The 16797-nt window shown below is 44.0% G+C and overlaps 1 protein-coding gene across 3 annotated transcripts in view; it reads left to right on the top strand.

Moving 5' to 3' along the window:
* The window catches only part of FAM49A (family with sequence similarity 49 member A), an 82345-nt gene that overhangs the window by 48893 nt on the left and 16655 nt on the right, over positions 1 to 16797 (top strand). For all 3 annotated transcript variants that reach the window (XM_006096011.3, XM_023759902.1, XM_006096010.3), the window contains one exon: positions 10085 to 10164. In XM_006096011.3, coding sequence (XP_006096073.1) covers positions 10095 to 10164 — 70 coding nt within the window. In that variant the 5' untranslated portion in view covers positions 10085 to 10094. The remainder of the gene's footprint in view (positions 1 to 10084; positions 10165 to 16797) is intronic.

Genomic DNA, 16797 nt, shown 5'->3' with positions numbered 1-16797 from the left:
CCTCACAGGTATTAATAGTTATGTAGGAATGTGGGATTCTTCTTCATGGCCAGGGGAACAGAACTAAGACCAGTGGGAAGAACGATAGAAATGACAATAGTAACAGTGATTACAGTAACATTTATGTCTAGCTATTTACACATGTTGTCTCATTATTCCTAAAAACCACTCTTGGAGAGGTTGAATTAATCTCTGTGTTACTCATATTGAAGCTCAGACTCGAGGGAGGTGAAGTAACTGTTGTCAAATGCATTGATTAGCACCCAGCTAATACATGGCTGAGCTGGGATTGAAACTCAAGTTCGTGTTCTTGGGGCCACACTGACCATCAGGAACCAGTTCACAGCGCAGGTTAAGAAGTGCAATGGTGTGGCCTTGCTTTCATCCCTGAGACGTGCAACTGAGCGAGACTTTCTGCCAGCTCACCCACCCTCTCACAGAGCCTGCCCTAGAGCCGCATGTCAGAGGCCAGGGGAAACTGTGCATGTGGGTGCTGCCCAGGCTAACACACACACACACACACACACACACACACACACACTCACACACACACACTCACACATACACTCACACATACACACACCCATACACACACACACACACTCATACATACACATACACACACACACACTCACATACACACATACACACTCACACACACACACACACACACACACACACACACACTGGACACAAGGGAGGGCAGTTTGACAAGAGGTCAGAGAGATGAGACCTTAGGAAGGTGAAGTCACATTTCTGCTCCAAACACCAGCTGCAGCTTAAGCACAGATAGCACCACTAGGTGCTTACTGATTTCCCTTGTCAGGGTCACAGGTCAGAGGACAGGGCCTACCCTCTGGAGGCAGGTGGAGAAGGGGGGATGCGGGCATCTGTTCCACACTGGCCAGGGGACTCCATGGGGGAAGTGAGATCTGGGGCACGAGATGGCTACTCCATGGTCTACTTTACAGCTCAGATTTGAGCTGGGCTTTCTAGACCCTGAGGGTCATGTCTGTGGCACTGGACTCCTTAGGAAGGGAAGGGAGAGGCTGGGATCCTGAGAGCAAGTTAGAAGCTTTACATCCCGCCCCGCCCCCCCACCCCCGCCCCGTGTCCCAGCATGCAGTTCCGTGGACGGCCAGCAGAGGGCAGCGCGCACCCGGCTTTCCCCAGCCCCGGCCTGAAGCCATATTGAATGAGCAAACGTCTGCCGCCGACTCCGTGAGATCTAAACGTCTCCTGGGCAGGAAATCCGCGAGGAGCACTGCGGGGTTGTGCAAACAGCCTTACAATGTCCGCTTGTGTGTGTGCGCTCGGCTTCGCCCGCGTCGCCCACAATGCTCTGGTTTTCTGGATAATGGGGCTCTGTGGACCCCTATGCCTTGTCATGCAAAGGGAGGGACCTGCGTTTGTCATCAATGGGCTCTTGTGTGATGAATAACCCTGCGAAGGAGCCCGCAGCAGCCGGTCCGCGCGGGGCTTGGCCAGGCGGTGGTCTGAGCAAGGGCTTTCTTCCCTGGCTCTAAGCGGCAGTGCAGGCTTTATTGTAAAAGGAAAACGGCTTGTTTGCATTGCGGTGGCAGTTTTTTACATGCAAGACGGGAGCTGCCGTCAGTTAGCTGCCTGCGTGCCAGCCATGACTGTAGGTGCTTCGCCTGCATTGTCTCATGTTCTCGACAACAACACTGCGAAGGAAAGCAGTGCTCATTTCCAGATGAGGAGAGCGACTTGCCCCAGGTCCCCCCCGCGGGTGCTATTTCTGCTAGGCGACTCTCTTTCCCTTTGTGTGGCCCGTGATTTCAAAACAGATGAGGGATTTCTATTCCTGGGCTCCCGTGTGCTTGTTGTACCTCCTGGGATTATACGCAAAACGATGTGGGCCTGTGCGTGTGCGCATTTTGCTGAGAAAGCTGATTTTCGTCACATTCTCCAAGTCATCCATGATCATAAAAACAACAGAATCACACACCCAAAAATATTTGTATTCGGGGAAATACTTGTTTTCTCTTACCTGTTCCTCTGACCAATGACTGCTCTCCCGCCCGGTGTGGTCCCCGTGGGCACCTTGTCGCCGTGGCTATGCAGTGACTCCTGACCTCACACTCCCAGCCTTTGCGAGGACATGAGTGAGGAGGGTTTGTGTGGGAGCTGTGCCTGGCGGGGAGGAGCGGTGGGAAGGGGGGACATTCTGAAAATGAAGAATTCACAGCAAGGAAGGCAGCTCATTTAGCCGGGGCCGTGGGTAGGAGGTTTCTGGGAGCAAATGCTGTTTGATCTGGACCTGGAAAGACAGGACGTCCAAAGGCAGCGGAGAAGGGAAGGGCGTTCGGGACAAAGGTTTGTAATCCAGCAGACCGGGCCATCTGTCTCACGTCAACCACCGATGGACAGAGCAGCCCAAACGAGGCAACTTCTCCGTGTTTCCTTTCATTTTCCAGCCGGAAGTGAGGCCATACAGAGAGCGGAGATCAGCGACTTGCCCAGCATCACTCAGGCAGCCAAAGGCAATTCCAAGACCAGCCCTGAGGTGCCTGGGCTGCTGGCTCTGCAGGGGTCTCTTTCCCTCGGAATGTGGCCGAACTGGCCTGGGCGGGCGGGCGGACTAAGGGTCAGGCTTCCCCAGCAGCTTCCTCGTCACTATGTTCTTAATCTCACACATGAAAGGGAACAAATTCACTAATGACTTCCCAGCGCTGGGCCGGTCCAGAACGCAGCCCCGGTTGCATTGTTTCCATGCTCACCAGCATTGGAAATTGGGGGGCCCATTGACTTTCACGCCCTAAAAAAGAACCCAATTTTCCCCTCATTTCTGGGAGACTGTTGCCGCTATACTACTGATGTTTTCGGGGGAAATGAGCTATGATGAGGTAATAGTCTATTTTAGAAAACCGAACGCAGATATTGACAGGGCTATTTTTGACCTGCACTTAATTGTTCGGCTCCATAATGGTCTCCCGGAATTATTATTAATTTTTTTGGAGAATTCCTGTGGACTGGCTTACACTGGACACCAGCAGCGCGTATTCCACAGGGAGCACCCCCTTTGAGGGACACGGTGGTATTAATGATCGATGAGAATATTCAAGGCATTTTCCCATTTGAGTGCCATTACTTGTAGTGTTAAAACGTTTTGAAAACACATTTTAGCCATTAACTCATTTTTATTGTCAGATGAAAGTGCCTAATAGACTCACTCTACTTGAGTTTTGCTCCTTCATCTTGGAATGAAATCATCTGTTGGATTCTTGGCAACACATTGGGCAACAGAACAGAAAACCTTATGACTTCACTGCAGAAGTGAAGTGGCAGATGGGAAGGGACGGCCACCGGCCCAGCTACCTAACATCGCTCACCTGGGGGAGCAGACCAGGTTCCGGGAACATATAGGCTGAGCTACTTCATTATCGGGGTGCATTTCCCCCAGAAAAGCAGGTGCTTAATATCTTTTAAGAAATGTACCTTTACAGCCAGCCAGTGTGGCTTAGTGGCTGAGCATCAACCTATGAACCAGGAGGTCCCGGTTAGATTCCCGGTCAGGGCACAAGCCCAGGTTGTGGGCTCCATCCCCAGTGTGGGGCGTGTAGGAGGCAGCTGAGATCCATGATTCTCATCATTGATGTTTCTATCTCTCTCTCCCTCTCCCTTCCTCTCTGGTATCAATAAAAATATATTGTTTTAAAAAAGAAATGTACCTTGACTTTAGTTGAGAAGTACTTTTTTTAAAGCACACTGTTTTGTATCTGATACAGTATAGGCTCCTGACGAACTGGTTTTGCTTATAATTCAAAACAGTTAAGTAGTGGAGATGTTGTACAAGGGGTTCATCGGTTACCAGGAGTGTCTCCAAGTCATGTGACTACTGGCATGTCAGGTGGTGCCCTGGACGCTGATGCATCATGGGAGGCAAGCAGGGGGGTTGCTTACCTTGCAGGGCACTGCTGCAGTTAGGGGGTCAGGCTTACGCTGCTACGAAGACAGGCAGGTAGCAGCAGCAGGTGCTCTGGAGGCGCTGGCCTGAGACGGAGCAGGTCCCTCAGTGGCGTGAATTTTGGTGACGCAGTGGGACTACAAACCAGGAAGTTCAGAGTCCATCTGAAGACTCTGGGAAAGACACTTTACTATACCTGACTCACCAGATCTGATCTCTGAAATGGGTTCAATAATCTGTCTTTGACACATACTCAAGTTGAGGACAGATGGGGCCAGACAGATCTTTGGCAAAGATGTGATGTTCTATAAATACATGTCATTGTAGTAGTCACGACTGATCTGTGGTTTATATGGTGACCATGTTGCCAGAAAATATTTGGATCAACCAGGTCTTCTTAATCCCCCAAATATTGAGTTATGGACAGAGAATCTAAGTCTTTGGTTTCTTAAAGTCTTTGTACCAGGAATGCTAGAAATTGTAGACTCTGGGAGGCATTGGCTCACTCAAAGTGCTAACAAAAGCCATGCATTGCCTATGCATTATCTTAGCCTAAGAAAAGTATTAGAAAAATAAAACCCTGTAAGGCTGCTATTTTATTTTGTTATTTTTTCCTCTCACCTTCTGTTCTGTATTGACAGAAGGGGTATTGGCTTAAGAATTCCCCGTTCAAATAGTCAGAGCTGCAGAAAAAGTCTTTAGTGCTTGTTCTATTCAGGAAAATGGGGCGCCAAAATTCTGGTGTAAGCAGGCAGAGGCCAGCACGCGCAGCGCCCACACCCTGGACCTGTGTCCTTTATTACGTCCTGTTTATAGAAAACAAACAAGTTTCCTCAAAAACTATAGTCATCTCTTCAACACAAGCCCTGGTGGTTTTATTTGGTTTTATATTCTGGGAAAACAACTATTGCTGTTACTTAATTTCTTTCTCCCAAACAAAAACAGATTTCAAAACAGAAAAACTCACAGAAAACAAAACACAACAGTGTGTGTGTGTGCATGTGTGTGCGTGTGTGTGTGTGTGTGCATGTGTGTGCGCACACACTCCAATTATTTCCTTGTTTTTGGAACTGGAAATGTTTGCAGAGAACTATTGCTTTAAGAGAGTAATTGTTTTCTACTGAGCAGCCTTGGAGCCAATTCCCTTGGGAATGGTTTCGAGATCAGAGCCAAGGAAGTAGTCATAGAAAACACCGTGTGTACACCCCAAATTGTCTCCCCAGGCAGGAGTGCCACCCTTGGCAGGGACGTGCAGGCCGTCTCTACGGGCTCTTAGCCCTCCTCCAGGGGCTGGAGAAACGTCCTGTTTCTAGACTACTTGGAAAACAATGTGAAAGGACTCATTTCATAATGATCTTGCAGTAAATGAACCTTGAGGGAGAAGCCTTCTGTTTTTGAAAGACTTGTTGAGTCTCCCAACTTGTATCTTTCGTTCCCTTCAGTCCTGATCCCCCCTAGTTGGAGGGCTTCTCAGACTCCCAGCATCCTTCAGGTCTGGGTGACAGTTGACTTCTTCTATAAGCCAACTTTCCTAAAAGAGCCCATCCACGTGGTTTTCTTTTTCTCTGAATTCCTACAGAAGTATGTCCTCCCTGTTCAGGCCGTTGTGTGTGGAGCAGGCCACGTTGGATTCTAACAGAAACTGCAGACTTTCTCCCCAGAAAGATGAGCATCTACGTACAATAATAGGATATCCTGTGTGTACTTTCCACAGACCACGGATGCTCAAAGTCCCCAAACAGGGACCTCCTAGGGGTCTGGAGCCCCGGGTCTCCTCCTGTGAGGAAAAGAACCTAGACCTTGGGTTTCCAGACTCTCAAGGTCAAATGTGACTCTCCCTTTCATTCTCTTGTCATCTTCAGAAATATGCTTAACCATCTGAACCTCTTTGTCTTCCAATAAACTCGGAGATACGTACAGCTACCTGACGGGTAGTATTTGCCCTACCTTCATGAGTACGTGTCCAATTGGTAAACCCTTTCCTGCGTCGTCATCTGGTAGCCAAGACCTTGGACCCGCCCTTGCTGTGCCCCAACCAGACCCCCCTCACAGAAATGAATTCAGATGTCACAACACTCAACGTGCTGCACAGTAACTACATCACGTCCCAGGAGGCGTCGCTTTTCAGTGACCTCTAGGGAGGCTAAGGGAGGCGTGTGTGTGTGTGTGTGTGTGTGTGTGTGTGTGTGTGTGTGTAGGATTTAAAGTAAACCTAAACTTTACAATATCTACAGAAACCCTAGTTTTAAGTAATAAGCATGTTTACACATTATTGTTTGACCTCCTCTGTGTGATGCTACTCTCTTACCCGGAGATTTCTTTTTATCAACTATCTCATAGCCATGATCACTTTTTCCTTTAATTGTAAAAAGCTGTATATGCCGGGCCAGCACAGCCAAGGGTTCGGTGAGCCTGAGTGGGGGCAGCGAAGGATTAAAGAAAAGACAGACAAAGAGAATAAGCTGGGTCTAGGTGGATCTCCTGTGCCTGGCTGAGGCCACAGAGACCCAGAAGGCAAATTGAGGCTTTATTTTATAGCCAGAGGTAAACAAGGTAGTGGTCACCATAGTTACAATGTTCTTGTGAGTTTCACTTGTTTTGGCAGCACTTGCTGCACCTCCCACAGCCCATTAGCTACCTAGGAAGGATCTAGGGAGCGTCATAAGGTCAAGCTTAATTATGCTAAGAGGGCTGTACCCTCTAAGCTGGGACTTGTTTGTGGCTTTGCCACCAGGTCAGTCCAAGGCTTAATCCTATAGTTGCTCCCTACAGCTGTACTTTCCATTTGTTTTACTTTTGGAAAACCACATCTTGAAAGAGACCCATTTTTCTCCTTTGCTTTGATTCTCAGAAGCTCAGGCCCGAATTGATAAGCCATCTCCAGCAAATGTGAAGGTCTTATGGCCTAGAAGTCATGCTCCTCGCCTCTCTACCTTTATCTTCCTAGTCTACTCTTATTTTTCTCTTTCCTCCACTTCCATTATGTAAGTATTTGTATTCTCTAATGGTATGTACCATCTCTTAAATTCTTTTACTGAACAAAATAAAATATTAAAAAATGATCTTCATGTGAATTAGCTGAGCTATCTCACTAGGAACGTGGTGCACAGCAATGTGTTGTGCCTGCACCGAGGAGCTGTTAGAAAAGAGTAGACAGCCTCTGGCATAAGGATGAGTCTGGGGCTTAGTGCAAGTCCCATGGGTAAGGGACCTTTCCATGTGGAGCCCTGGGTCCAATTCCAAACAACCATTGTCTCTACTCAGGGACCATCTGTGTGATGTTAACTCGCTTTGCACTCCTTCAACCAGAAAATGCTTGCATGGATTCTTGTAGACCTTGGAGGAAGCAGGATGCATCAAATCTTTTGCCATTGCCTGGCAGGTATGGCTCAGTGGTTGAGTGTCAATCTATGAACCAGGAGGTCACGGTTCAATTCCCGGTCAGGGCACATGCTCGGGTTGTGGGCTCAGCCCCCAGTGGGGGGTGTGCAGGGTGCAGCCGATGAATGTTTCTCTCTCATCATTGATGTTTCTATCTCTGTCTCCCTCTCCCTTCCTCTCTGAGATCAATAAAAATATATTTTAAAAAAAACTTTTGCCATGAAGGAGTTGAAATGATTTTGTACTTATTCAAGGAGCTTGTGTTGAAATGAATGTCATCTAGGTTCCATACATCTGGACCGGAGCCCTAATACTACGCAACATCCCACAGTCATTGGTGTCAGACATCCAGAATAGTGAGAGTTCCTTAACTGGCCTTGCTTGATGTAAGCTACATGTTCCAAAATATCGGACCATATCAGGCAACCAGCTCAGATAACCTCTGAACAGATAGAAGTCCACAGCCAGCTCGTATCTGGGTGTATTTCCACATCTGTTCCTTTCAGTCTGTTCCCAATTTTAAAGGCTTGAGATAGTTCCCACCTAGGTCCTCTGACAGTAAAATCATGCACAGGACAGAATTCTAGGAGAAAGCTAAATCCACTCAGGTCCCTTGTGACACATTAATAGCACAAAACGAGGGAAATTAAGAATATTTAACTTCCATTACGGCATTTCACCTGAAAGGCGGGCTGCTACGATGCAGCAGGATCATCTTCCTATAAGAAAAGCTTGGATTAGAACTGGTCATTAAGTTGGAAACAGATTCTTTCCTACAGACCCAGAGGGTTTGTGAAAGTTGCCCAGTGGCAGGGATGAATTATATCAGTTCCGAATTTTAATTTGCTAGAACCTACCCCATACAAGGTTTTGCTCAAAAGTATCTTAAAAGGAGGTGTGCATAAAAACAAGGGAGGAAAAGAAAGACAGAAAGAATAGGGACGATTCTTTTGGAAGGAAGAAGCATAGCATTTGCCTCGTGTGTGTGTGTGTGTGTGTGTGTGTGTGTGTGTGTGTTCATGCTCAAAACGTTTATATACTTTAAGGTGGGAGAGTTCTAAGAATTATCCAGTCCAGCTGTCTGCCCAACATATAGCTCATTTCTACAATATTTTGAAGGGTTGATATAGCATATTTCTATTTAAATATCACCAGTGATGAGAAGCTCAGTATTTCTCAAGGCAAATAATTCAATATTCAGACAACCATAATGGTTAGAAATTTTTTCATGATCTTGAATGAAGATCTCCCTCATCATTCCCCCTTCCCTAGCGCCACCTACAACCTGTCTAATGTATCTTTCTTAGAAGAATCCTCAATAATTATTTGAAGGCTGTTGTGATCATGAGGATGAGGGTGGGGCTGATCATCATCATGTAACAGTACATAACATGTCCTGAGCAGTCCCCATAAGGGCTATGCTAAGCACTTTCAGTTTTATCTCGTTGATCCTCACGAGCTGATGAAATACGTACATTTAACAATTGATTTTCCAGAGGAGAAAACGGAGGCTTGGAGAGTGAAGTAGCTTGCCCTGGAAAACAGCCGGCGGGAGGACAGCTAGGATTGGAAGCAGGCCTCCCCAAATGGGCTCTTTGCTAGCTTCGTCAGTGACTGACGCCACGGGTGGTGGCTGCCAGTGTTTGTATTCTCCGGGGAAGATTGCGGAGTCTAGATGCTACCACCTGCTGCGCCCACTGCACGGCTTGCTTTCTCATTTCATGCACAGAGGCGTCCTTTTAGTGTGTTCTCACCACATCTCTCTTACAGTGGCATTTAAAGGAATTCCTGTATCGGCATAAATACCGTAATACCGTCGGAAGCCACACGCCTGGAAAATTGCAGCCCTGTAGTTAGTTCTCTTCTAGAGCCCAGTGGTTTTTCAGGTTGATCTCTCCCCAGCTGAGGCGTCTGAGGCACGAGCCAGGGAAATGCCTGGCAAGGCGCGCAGCACCCACATCGGATGGCGCCCCCCTCACCAAGTGCTGAGTGAATGGGGGGGGGGGGGGCGGGCAGGGCAGGATAGTTACTGTCTAGAGCAGTAGAGGTTTTGCTGTTGACGTAAATAATAACTACATCTGGCCTTTTCTTTTCTTTTTTTAGGGTGACATTGCAGCTGTGTAACAAGTTTGTATTTCTCTGTAGGTCTGATTCATTTTTGCCAATGCTGTAGGCTGCAATGTCACTGAGAATAAGTTTGGATATTATACTTTCTCATTTTTACATTTCATGAAGAATCCAATCTCATTACCACTGACATGTCAAATTTTGAGAGGCTCTGACTTGCCTGGGACTTGTATCTGTGGGAAACGTGGCCTCCGGTAGAGGCTAAAAGGGGTCGCAGGGGTTGTACATCTGCATTTTCTGAACTCTTCCTCGGGCACTTTAAGAAACTTACCTTTCTGGACAGACATTTTAATAACACCCTCTCTTGCGCTTATCCATTGACATGGTATGTTCCCGCATCAATGGAACAGAAACAAAGCAAAAATGAAATATTAACTGTGAGGGATCAGGGAATTAGTGAGAGGGGAGGGGAAATACTTTGTAGACTATACCTAAACTCTGCTGCCTATAACTAAAATACCTGACTCTTTTCATGGAAATAGTGGTTAAGATATTACCCATCTCCCAGTATGAAGATACTTTTTATAGGGTGTTAAGACATAGTTATGGGGCCCAGGGGTATTTATGCAAGTTGTCAAATATGGTCAGTGCTTTCAAAGTTTATTTTTATACTCCTAATGACATTTGGTTTTGTGTTGCTTTTCCTAGGTTTGCTGGCATGGGAAATCTGCTCAAAGTCCTTACCAGGGAAATTGAAAACTATCCACATTTTTTCCTGGATTTTGAAAGTAAGTTTTAAAAACTTAAAGATTATGACAAATACTTCTCATTTTATAGCTTGCTGATAGGGAAGCTTATAACAAAAAATGTCTCCTTTTCCTGTTTTAAAAAACAACAAATGGAACATCTTTTAAAAATATGTACAGTTTTCTTTTATTTTAGAAGTGATCAGCTTTTGTAAGCTTAGCATAAATCATCATCATGCATTTTTCCTAATAATTTTCATGAATTTCTATCACATTTTAAATAAAAATAGTGTTTCCACCGATTAATGTAAAGCATTAATGTAAAGCATTGGTGGTGAAAGGAAAAAAGTGATCAATACCAGGAATGAGGCTTACAGGTGATTTATTTTTAGTCATCTCTACCACTATTTCAGGATTTTGAGACACATGACTTTTATCTGAAAGGTTATGTTTCTTTTATCAAAAACTTTAAATATTTTTCTAAGATAAAATGGCTTATGAATCATGACTAAATAAACGCAGAGATTCTTTCTTATCTTGTTTATTTTCTTGATTGAAAATATTTACAAATGAGTGACACATTCATGTTTAATTGACTAAGCTCATGTTTCCACCTTTCCTCCTGTGTTCCCCCTTCTTTTTGAATTAAAATTCTGCAATAGTGGGCACATTCACTTTTAAATGTCATTTTTTTGCCAGTATTCATTATCTACTAGGTATTACAGACTTTAAACTTTAATTTTTCAAGTATTTTATCTATATTAAAAATAAGAAGAAACTTCCTTACATGGGGAGTAAACTTCCTAACAGACATTTTTGAGGTAAATGCTAGAAGACCCTTTCAAGGTACAGTACACCAAAAGGTGGAAGCTCTCTAGGAATATCTTTTCAGAATCTCTTCTGGGTCTAAAATAAATACTTAAAAATTAGGAAAATTGATCCCAAAGCTCATGTGTTCTGAAAAAAAAAAATTTAGATTATATTCAGTGAAAGACATCTCACCTCTAATTTAACTCCTTTTACTGCTGCTGTTGTTCCTGTTTGGTTGGTTTTGGCTAGGTTTGGCTGTGTTTGGTTGGGTTTGACTGTGTTTGGCTGTGTTTGGTTGGGTTTGGCTGTGTTTGGCTGGATTTGGTTTGGTTTGGCTGGTTTGGGCTGTGTATGGTTGGGTTTGGCTGTGTTTGGCTAGATTTGGTTGGGTTTGGCTGGTTTGGGCTGTGTATGGTTGAGTTTGGCTGTGTTTGGCTAGATTTGGTTTGGTTTGGTTGGGTTTTGGCTGTGTTTGTCTGGGTTTAGTAAGGTGTGCATCTCCAGAGAAAATAGCTGATATCAGTGGGGAAAAACTAGAGAGCAGATAAGATCTGAGCAGAAGGGAACTTAAGGTAAGTTTATGCCTAAAGGGGGGGACATGATTAGTTAGAAGATCCAGGAAAGAGGCCACATTGAAGAGGAAGAAAGATGTCATACTGCACTGATATTCTTGATGGCAGACTCTGGGTCCCACTCAGTTCTGTGACCCAGAACTTAGCTCATGTTGAGCATGGAGCATTGATCACCGAGTGAGACTTAGTGACAAATGCTGGCCATGGGAAGGAATGGGACAGAACAGGCTAGATCCAGGAGGGCACAGATGTTCAAGAAGAAGGGAGTGTAAATGGATTCAAATGCTACAATGTGGTCATGAAGGATAGGCTTGAAAAGGGGATGATGAGTGAGGTCATGAGCTGCCCCCCTCCTGGTAGTCACTGGGAGAACAGATTTAAGATTTATTGCTTTGTGTATAGAGGCTGGGTTGCAAAGAGTTAAGTAGTAACCAGCGGAGGGAGGAAGGAAGGCTGAACAGCATGTAGCAACAGCTTAAATGAATTTGGCACCTCAGCTTTGCGTGTTGAATATTCTTTTTGAAGTCAGTGATGGAATATAATTGAACCGGGTCAAATAGATATAATTAAGCTGGGTCAAAATATAACACAAAATTAGACACATCTGTCCTTAGGTTGCCAGTTGTGTAGACCTGACTCAAATTCTTGTTTGACCTTTGTAGTGAGTTCTACTCTTTATGCTCACATTTCTGCACAACCACTTAATATCTCTTTCATTGTAGCTTTTTTTTCATCCCACTACTTTTTTTTCTTTTTCTCTCTCTACTTCCTTGTCATGTCTACATTTCCTCTTTGAAGGCTGGGAGACAGAATGGGAATAAAATGCAACCTAATCTTTCATGAGTAATGTTTTTTTTTGGGGGGGTGGGGTGGGGGACAGTGTATAGAAAGATGTGTGCCTGAAGGTCTACTGATAACTTTAATCAAATTCACCCATTATGGCACCCAAAGTGGGCAGTGGGTATTAACCTTCCTGTGAAATAGTTCCAGTGATTGCCAGACTGAAATGACCCTTGGAAACATCTAGCAAACCTTATTTTTCTATAGTTGTCTGTTCCTCACCCCAAAATTCTGATTCAATGGTCTAGTCCTAAGACTCTACTTTTGCCTACATTCCCCAGGTGTGTTTGAAGGTCAGCCAGTTTGGGAACCACATTTAACTAATGGACCCAAGTGAGGCACTAGCCCAGCCTAGTGTGTGGGACCAGAGAGCTAACAAAGTAACCTCTTGAGTTCCCAGATCCAGAGCTGCAGTCTACAGAATTGATCGCAGAGGGCCCCTCGTAGCTTCCATCTCCCTATTTTCCCTTGCCCAGCAGGAGTTAGAGCTGGCTGCAAGTCAGAGCTATAACTCGAGAGTGATGCTCTTCCTCAGTCCTTTACACAGTGTCCGTCTACCTTGAAGTGGAAGTTCTCCAAGACAGGTAGAAGTTCAAGTAGATTAGAATCTACATTGTTATCACAGGTATCAGTAGTTCATCCCCCTTATTTAAACCTGCTATGAACATTCTTGTAGAATCTTGGTGGGCATTATTTCTTTTGGAGAAATACCTAGTAGGGGGTTGCTGGTCAGTTATGTGCAACTTTGCAAGAAACTGTCAAATAGTTTTCCAAAAGTGATGTACTATGTTCCATTCCTACTAACAAGATAGGGAGCTTAGGTGTTCTAAATCTTTCACATTTAGTATTGTCAATCTTCACCTTTTTAGTTATTCTAGTGGTTATGGGATGGTATCTCATTGTGGTTTTAATTTGCATTTACATGGTCACTGATAATGCTGAACACTTTTTCATGTGCTTATTGATTATTTGATTATCGTTTTTAGGAATGTTGTCTTTTACCCATTTTTAATTGGATTATTTTTCCTTATACTACTAAGATTGTTCTAGCTCAGATAGATTGCTTTAAATCCCTTATCAGAAATTAGTTAACTGTACTTGTCCAAATCAATTTTAGAATTAGCTTCAATTTCTAAAAAAAAAAAATCTTGCTCGGATATTGATTATAATTATATTCAATCTATAGCTTGGTTTGCTGAAAATTGGTATCTAAACAATATTGATTCTTCCTATTTATGAATATGGCATAGCTTTCCATTTATTTAGATATTCTTATAAGTTCATTTATAGTTTTTGGGATCTTGTATACCTTTTGTTGACTATACCCTGGAGCAGTTTCTATTTTGACCATAACAGCTTTTTTGTTTTGTGTTTGCGTGGTATGTGTGTCCCCATCCTATCTATGCATTAATCTATTTACTGTATTCTTGCAAACAACATATAGTCCACCCTCGCTTTTCATCCAAGCTGATACTATCTACCTTGTAATTGGAGTACTTAATCCATTTGCATTTAATTATCATATGTACATTTAATTAATGTTATTTGAATCTATCTTAGTGTTGACTCCATTTGTTACATTTGCTTTTTGTTTCTCTCTTAATGTTTTTCTGCCTTTTGATTACATGAAATAATTTTTGGTAGTCTCATCTGTCTTTTCTGTCGACTTATTTATGCCTCTTAGTGCTTATTTTAGATATTATGATATATATCTTTAACTTATGGAAATCTGTCTTCAAAGTATATTCTTTACTTCATGAAGCATTTATGAACCTTATCACAGTATACTTCCAATCACCGCCCTGCCCCCCTTTCTGTGAATGTGATATGTTTTGCTTCTACATATGATATAAACTTCTCATTGCAATTTTTAAATTTTAAACTCTCAGTAACCTTTTAAGTGTGTGTGTGTGCGCGCGCGCGTGTGTGTGTGGTTTTAATAGATATTTTATGTTTACTTGTTCTGGTGTTCTCCATTCCTTCTTACATAACTAGGTCTCTTTGGTATTATTTCCTTGCAGCCTAAACAGCTTTGCTGTGGAGAGGATTTAGATGGCATCTTAGGCTTCTATCATTATGTGTCTTATCTAGTGTCCAGCACAGGGCTGGGCATGAAGCCTAGGCTAAGGAATTTGGATTTTCTTATTGATGCTAATTCAGTCACTATATTCCGAGCATCTCCAGCATTATAGCATCAAGTGGGAATAACAGGGATGGGAGTTGGTCAGGGAGGCACAGAGGGGTGACATAGCAGACATAAATATAGGGACATTAGAAGAATATGACCTCTTCTTCAAAGAATGTATAATTTTATTGGGGAGATAAGATGCAAGGACATTGAAGAGACAATAGTACAGGTAATAGAGAAATCTGTACTAGAACAGAGAGCCAGAAGAAATAAAGGTTCTAGGCTGTGCTGAAGATAGTGGCTGATAAATGATTTTCTTATAAGACAAACCAAACCTGACGAGAATAATAGGAATGCTGAGCACAAACATGGGGGCGAGGTTGTTAAGAAAGAAAATCTAAAGCCTCCAAACCATTTACTACCAGGAAGACGGAATAGTTTGACCTATTAGGACTCCAGTCTCTCACTCTTTAAAGCAAAGAGGGTGTCAGATTAGCTGACCATCTGGGATATTTTGGTTGACACAGATCGCTTCTTGCCACGACTGATCTCTTCTTTTATCTGTCCCTCCTTGGTGCCCTCACATCTGCTAAGGTTGTTCAGAGGACACCAGATAATCTTGGAGGGAAAGGAGGAACATAAGATGTATTTTGGTCACTTGCAAATGAGAAAACAGGCAGACAATGAAACCCCAATAAAACAAAACAGACTTGGGAAGCGAATTACGAATGCCAACAGAGGGATTCATTCACAGGGATTCCTTAAATTTCTAGTACTTTCGCTTTTTAAGTGCCTTTCATCTATATTCATATCTTCATTATGACTCCTACAGGACCATACAGGCAGGAGACGGTGGTGGGGGCCTTTTAAGGGGGCTCTTGCTTGCTTCTTTCTCTACCAAGAATTAATCTGAGGCCTAGAGAAATTCATCATTTTGTCCTTGGGTCTAGTAGTGAGTGGCAAATCTGGCAGTAGGACCTGGGTCTCCAAAAACTCCATTGTTGGAGTTTCCGGTTTCCCCCATGACGTCACGGGGATCCCATTGCATGTGAGCGAAATAAACAAGCCTTCAGGCACCTCGAGTCTCACTGCTCTTCCCCATCCCTCCTTGGTTGTTCCACAGGAAAGGGCTCTGGGCTCTGGTGTGGGATGACTAATGTTCCTACACAAATAAACGTGTCACCCCAGTCACACTTATATTTTCCAGCGGACCTGTGCAATTTTATGTTGTTTCCGCAAGCAGTTATAGTACGGTGCTATAAATCATTGCCATTTTACATCCCTGAATGTTAATAATAGGTAGTTATTTATGTTTCTGAGTTTACCCCGAAAGGGAGAGGGGTGGAGGAGTGAGGATGTGGGTTGGGAAGAAAAGCTATAGATTTCATTTACCGTTTTGGCAAATCCTTTTTTTGTACCTTTCGTGGTGTTTCTAAAACAGCTAGTGGCATGAAGAGATAGTGATAGGTCCTGTTGATGAAATGCCAGGGATTCCTTCAAAGCCAAAGACATCTCCAAGTCACTTGTGTCTTCCCCTCGTGTTACCTTTGGTTGACTTGTTTGATTGTCTGTCAGCTTTGCTATACAGTCCTACATCGGTTGTTCGGAGAAGGTATGTGTGTGTGCCCCTGATGCTTGTGAAGGCAGCGGGATCCTTGGCTGATTTACAAAGATAAGAACCCTTTGAAGTGACAGCCTGCTCTGGGTTGAGCCCTGCCATCCCTCCCTGGGGCTTGTTCACCTAAGATGTTCATTCCTGACAAACAAAGCACACAGCCACCTTCCTCTCTATCCCCACCGAGGAATGCCAAGCATCCCGCTTTCAGTAAATGTCCTAGTCCTCCGCCTGACCCCGTGACACCACAATGCTGACAGTTACCATCCACCCCCACTAGCACATGGCGCCAAAGAAGGATAAATAGATCCCCTGCAAACAAAATGAATACCTGTTTACCTCTCTCAACTGATGAGGGAGTTTTCCCCATTAAAGATGCAAGGCACTCGGCATTCAGTGAGTTCTTGACGATGAATGTTTATATTCAAGGTCACAGAGCACATGATACATTTTCACACTTTCCACAATGGCAAGTACAGGACAGGGGTTTAAATCATCGCCTGGGGAATGGCCTGGAAGGGCTGGTTCCAGGGCGCCCCGAGGTATTGGTTTCTGAAATTGCCTGTGTAAATCACAGCGACGTGTAACAGCATCATTGGTCGACAGGAGCAGCCCAGCTTCATGGAACCATTCTCTTCGATTTCAATGAAATCATTGGTGATGATTAGAAGTGTAGAATGTGATTCTTAGAAGAAACGTCACGAAAGAAT

The sequence above is a fragment of the Myotis lucifugus genome, unplaced genomic scaffold, assembly GCF_000147115.1.
Source record: "Myotis lucifugus unplaced genomic scaffold, Myoluc2.0 scaffold_165, whole genome shotgun sequence".
NCBI classification, from domain to species: domain Eukaryota; kingdom Metazoa; phylum Chordata; class Mammalia; order Chiroptera; family Vespertilionidae; genus Myotis; species Myotis lucifugus.
The sequence above is the reverse complement of the archived record's forward strand: the minus strand, read 5'-3'. Positions and strand labels throughout refer to the sequence as shown.